The sequence below is a fragment of the Salvelinus namaycush genome, chromosome 27 (assembly GCF_016432855.1).
Source record: "Salvelinus namaycush isolate Seneca chromosome 27, SaNama_1.0, whole genome shotgun sequence".
In the NCBI taxonomy this organism is placed as follows: Eukaryota; Metazoa; Chordata; class Actinopteri; order Salmoniformes; family Salmonidae; genus Salvelinus; species Salvelinus namaycush.
The window spans coordinates 13,406,228-13,412,227 of record NC_052333.1 but is presented as its reverse complement, the minus strand read 5'-3'; the positions used below and the strand labels follow the sequence as shown (position 1 = coordinate 13,412,227).

Genomic DNA, 6,000 nt, shown 5'->3' with positions numbered 1-6,000 from the left:
CTTTTTCTCCCCAATTGGTAGTTACAGTCTTGTCCCATCGCTGCAACTCCTCCCCTACGTATATGGGAGAGACAAAGGTTGAAAGCCAGCAGCATGCCACCCTGCAACCAACTGCTGGCTTGCTTCTGAAGCTAAGCAGGGTTGGTTCTGGTCAGTTCCTGGATGGGAGACCAGATTCTGCTGGAAGTGGTTTTGGAGGGCCAGTAGGAGGCACCCTTTCCTCTGGTTTAAAAAAATACATAAAAAATGTCCTGTGTAGGGTGCTGTCTTTCAGATGGGATGTTAAACATGTGTCCTGACTCTCTGTGGTCACTAAAAGATCCCATGGCACTTATTGCTGGGGTGTTAAGCATGGTGTCCTGGCAAAATTCCCAATCTGGCTCTCATACCATCATGGTCACCTACTCATCCCCAGTTTACAATTGGCTCATTCATCCCTTGACCCTGTGACTATTCCCCAGGTTGTTGCTGTAAATGAGAATATGTTCTCAGTCATCTTACCTGGTAAAATAAGGGTTCAATAAAAATGTGTCCTCTGAAACATGACCCTGCCAAGCTGCACTGTGCACTTAACCTGGAAGCTAGCTGCACCAATGTGTCAGGGGAAACACAGTCCAGCTGGTGACTGAAGTCAGCTTGCAGGTGCCTGGCTTGCCACAAGGAGTTGCTAGAGTGCAATGGGACAAGGAAATCCCTGCCAGCCAAACTCTCCCCTAACCTGGATGATGCTAGGCCAATTGTGTGCTGTCTCCTGGGTCATGGCTGGCCATGACCGCCTGGGTCTGTAGTGATGCAGTGCCTTAGATTGCTGGACCACTCTGAAGGCCCTAAATTGACAGTTTTTAATGGGGATTTTTATGCTAATTAGATTTCCGCGGGGGCGCGGACATCGACCTTTTGAAGAAAACACATTGTAGGCGGGGTTTATGACTTTGTGGCTGTGGTAACTACTGACAACCCCAGCTGCGTCCGCCGCTGCTGTGACTGTCCTGCCTGGCTGCCCGGTGTCTGCTACGCTGCTCCCCGCTCTGCCCTGCTCCTTCCCTGGATCCAAAGCCCGCCTCGGCTACCGAACTCCCAGTGAATGCACTAGTCAGCAACCATGACAGGCATCGCCGCCGCGTCTTTCTTCTCCAACTCCTGCAGGTTCGGGGGTTGTGGGCTCCAGTTCGAGTCTCTGGCCGAGCTCATCGTCCATATCGAGGACAATCACATCGGTGAGTTGGGGAAGGAGAGAGGTAGCATAGTTAGCTAGCTAGCCCAAATGCTAGGCTAGAAGAACACGGTTCCATTGCATTCCGCTATGCCTGCCTGCTTGCTACCCTTTCGCTGCAAATGCAGAATAAAAAATGAGAAAACAAACTTCCCCTCGGATTTAGTGGATGGGTTTAGTTTTGCATTATTATTATGCAGCAAGGGCGTAAGTTGATCTATTTTCTATTAAACTAATAACGTTGTCATAGGTGGCTAGGCTAGCATAGTCTAGCCAGGCAGAGGTTTTGCATTGGTCCCTGTGTTTACGTTTAGGCCCGTGTTACAATACAGCGGAGCACCTTTCGCTGATTGAGATTTATCTCTCGCCATTTATCTCTCGCCACAACAAGTACTCAGCTGTTCTCACCCAGAAAATGCGTTAAGATAATACTTAATTGTAAATTATAATTGATTTGACTCGACTCAGTTACAACTAGAATAATAAATGCCGCTGGTTTAGTAGTAGACTTGTACCTATCAGGTAGCCTATGTTTTGTTTGTAAGTCAGAGTTGATCATATTATTTGGTTGTTGTCAGCTGAAATGTTTTGAATTTTGTGCCAGCAAAGTTGTTTCCCCTTTTTCTAGATAGATTGTTTCCAGTCTGCAGTCTCAGGTGCTTGATTTGCAAAAATGTAACGATACAATGTTTCAACTTGTTGCAGATTACCACAAAATAGGCGCTCGTATCATTTGCTTGGCTTTAGGCGATATGCTACAGTTCAAATTTGCAGCAATCATGAATCACATTTAGACTGCACTCATTTTATATAAAAATATAAATGGTTATTAAACATATGCCTATGTATCAGTATCGTACAACGCAATATTTTCACCATAAGCTATTGCGCATAGTTATCATAACTACGAGGCCTTAGAGGTTTAATATGCTACCAAAAACCATTTGTCTGAGTCACTTATCACAAAACAGCTGCGGCAATGAGTCAAATATTAGGTTATCTCGTAAGAATAGGCCAAATCGGATGATCAATGCTATCTATGCATGAAAGATGCCAGGTCAGACAATAACATGGTGATTTACTCCAAAACACCACAGGGTTCTCAGAAGAGGAAGTCCACAAATGTGTCCTTTGGTCTGGTTGTCTCAGGAGCACGGAGGCCCCTAAATCAGACATCTTATCTAATCTTGCCCATTAGATAAAAAAATGAGTCCTTTCATCATGTGAGGTAATAACATTTAGGGCTATGTATTTTGCAACATTAATGCCAATGGTATGCCCATCGCTTATGTCCATGTGTTTCATACCAGCATAGACACATGGAGGGGGCGGGCAAGGGATGCTCCACTGAGCTGGTCTCCATGGAGACAGGCTGTCACAGAGGGGGATGGGAGCATGCTATTGGCCTAGGGGCAGCACACCTGCTGCCTCTCATACAAAGAAGGCTCCGCCCCAGCCAGCTGTGACCGTGATGTTGTTTAATTACAGGACAGGGGTGCAGTGGGGGTTTTGGTGGAGATGTGGCAGAAGACCTATCATCACCATACATCATATACACACTCGCATCAGCTGATGAGAGAAAGGGTCAGCTATCTATCTCAGAGAGTAGGTTAGCTCAGAGCCTAGCAATATTATTATCTCTGGTAGGCTGGGCTTAGAGCAGTGAGCACGCATCCACATACTGTGTACAGACACACACACATACTTGACTATTGTTGTGGGGACCTAAAATAGATTTCCATGCGAAATCCAATATTCACTAACCCTTAACTGAACCCAAACTCCTAACCCCTAAACCTAATTCTAAACCTTATTGTAACCCTAAACCTAACTCCTAAGCCTTTAGGCTTGTTTTACTATCCTTGTGGGGACATTTGGGGACTTCCGGTACCCACGAGGATAGTAGATCGACACACACACACACGTTTGGTATTACTATACGTGTGGGAACCTAAAATGTATTTCTATTAAAAATACATTTGACCTAAACCTAACCCTAATTCTGACCTTAAACCTAACCCCTGAGCTTAAAATAGCCATTGTCCTTGTGGGGACCTGGGAAATGTCCCCACAGGGGAGAATTTTCCTTGTTTTACTCTCCTTATGGGGATTCCTAGTACCCACAAGGATAAATACAACCCCCTCCCCACACACACTCACCATCTGGCTCCTAAGGCAGCTGAGCAGAACAGGGGTCACCGGTCTGATCAGTGGGGTCAATGAGTCGACCCTACAGCTGCATCGCTACAATGACTGACACCATTAATAACACATAATCAGATCAATACTCTCGTTAGATCTGTCCAGCCAGCAAGGAGTGTGTGTTTGTGTTTTGTTGTTTGTCTTTGGTTCCTCTTGTGCAGTATATTCACCATTCAATTGTTAACAAATCAATAATTACAATACAGAAGATGAGTATTCTCTGTGCAGGTGAACAGACTCATTTCATTAGTGATATGCCGGGTTGTCCACCAGGACTCAGACATGTTCAGCTGCAGAGAGTGTGTAGTCCATATTTAGAGATACAGCGCTGCCATCTAGTGTCAGAGAATCTAATAGTATGCTGTTCATCATCTGCTGGAACTCCAGTACCATTGATAGGGTTTATTTGGTGGCATCATGCTAGGTTTTGTTGCAGAATTTTGAAAGGGAACTCTGTCATCAATATTAACGGGACCTCCTGTAAAGAAACCTTGATATCAAAGAGCCTTCCCACCACAGATGAGAAATATACTGAACAAAAATATAAATGCAGCATGCAACAATTTCAACGATTTTACAGAGTTCCAGTTTATATAAGGAAATTAGTCAATTTAAATTAATTCATTAGGCCAAAATCTATGGATTTCACATGACTGGGCAGGGGCGCAGCCATAGGCCCACCCACTAGGGAGCCAGGCCCAGCCAATCGGAATGAGTTTTCCCCCCGCAAAAGGGCTTTTATTACAGACAGAAATACTCTTCAGTTTCATCAGCTGTCCAGGTGGCTGGTCTCAGACGATCCTGCAGGTGAAGAAGCCTGGTCCTGGGCTGGCGTGGTTACACGTGGTCTGCGGTAGTGAGGCCAGTTGGACGTACTGCCAAATTCTCTAAAACGACATTGGAGGCGGCTTATGGTAGAGAAATTAACATTTAATTATCTGGCAACAGCTCTGTTGGTCATTCCTGCAGTCAGTATGCCAATTGCACACTCCCTCAAAACTTGAGACATCTGTGGCATTGTGTTGTGTGTCAAAACTGCACATTTTATCATGGCCTTTTATTGTCCCCAGCACAAGGTGCACCTGTGTAATGATCATGCTGTTTAATCATCTTCTTGATATGCCACATCTGTCTGGTGGATGGATTATTTTGGCAAAGGAGAAATGCTGACTAACAGGGATGTAAACAAATGTGTGCCAAAATATTGAGAGAAGTCAACATTTCTGGGATCTTTTATTTTGTCTCATGAAACATGGGACCAACACTTTACATGTTGCGTTTTATATTTTTATTCAGTGTCTATATAGGACAAATGATCATCTACAGACATTCAGTGGCCCTTCAGGACTGTGCACGTTTGTGTTTCTAAGGTACTGGGTTGTCCTGTATGTAGGTTACATGTATGATCATGTCTTTAAGTTAGATGTGTGTGTGGTCAGAGAAGAGCAATGTAGTGATGTCAGCCTTGGCTAACTATGTGCCAGACTGCCAGTGTTCTGTTGTCTTTACCTGAACAAGTAGATACATGCCTCGCACCTGAAACCACCCCTTCCCCTGTCCTACCTAGAGATAGAGAGAGGGGAGGAAAGAGGAGTGGACGAGCGTGAAGGAGAGGGAAACAGAGAGGGAGAGGCAGAGATGCCACACACAGTGCTTCCTAAATTGGTAAATGTTGCTAGTACATCTTGTCTCTGTTACTCATGTATCCTGTTGGCTGTCAAATGTAACCTAGATCTAAGGTTGTTGTGTATGTGAGTCTGCTAATATAATGTAATCATAGTACAGGCACTGTATATCTGTCTGTGACCAGAAGGGGCCAGTGTAGCACTGTTTCTTTTCACTGTTGTGTTAAGCGCTTACTATTGCTTACTGACTACTGTACTGTTGCTGTTCCAACTTTGGAGTGTGTCTCTATAGTTGAAAAAGGCATCCTTTCCTGTGTTATTAGTTTGTCTTAACTCCATTTTTGGAGTAGGCATATGTGTTTTTTTCTTGTGTGATTACGTTATGTGTGTAGGATGTGAAAGCAGTGATTTAATCCAGGACCTGGATGGAGGTGGGAAGGAAGGGTGGAAGGTAGGGTACACTGTATAAGTATTTGAACAGGGTCCATGTTTGTTGTTGATGCCTGGTGTGTTGGTGGCTATTTCCTCTCTCCCCCTCTGAACTCAATGCTGAGGTGTGACATGGAAGGTGTGTGTGTGTGTGTGCTCCAAATGACCTGTCTGGGCGTAACGAGGCAATTAGTGTGTCCCAGAATGGAAAATACACCACCGCAACACACGCACACCCTCAGAAGTCACAGGGCCTGAAAGCCCCAACATGCACTGGGAAGTCTAATTACAGAGGGGTGTACCCTCCCTCTCTTTCCCCACTCCTCCTTTTTCTCTCTTCCCTCTCTCTCCATCCGGTGCCTGCTGCTTCAGAAACACATTAAAACACACTCTGGCTTAATTAGCAGTCTGGAAAACAAGACCCGCATTCTTGGCCTGCTGTGACACACATATACACACAGTTTTGTATTGCTATCCTTGTGGGGACCAAATAATTGATTCCCATACAAAATACTATTTTCCCTAAATTTA

General features: G+C 44.8%; 1 protein-coding gene across 1 annotated transcript in view; it reads left to right on the top strand.

The window, feature by feature from the left end:
* The first annotated feature begins 976 nt into the window (after positions 1 to 976).
* Positions 977 to 6,000, top strand: part of LOC120022205 (juxtaposed with another zinc finger protein 1-like) — a 41,704-nt gene continuing 36,680 nt past the window's right edge. Inside the window, exon 1 of the mRNA XM_038966079.1 lies at positions 977 to 1,217. Within this exon, the coding sequence (XP_038822007.1) occupies positions 1,103 to 1,217 (115 nt within the window). The 5' untranslated portion in view covers positions 977 to 1,102. The remainder of the gene's footprint in view (positions 1,218 to 6,000) is intronic.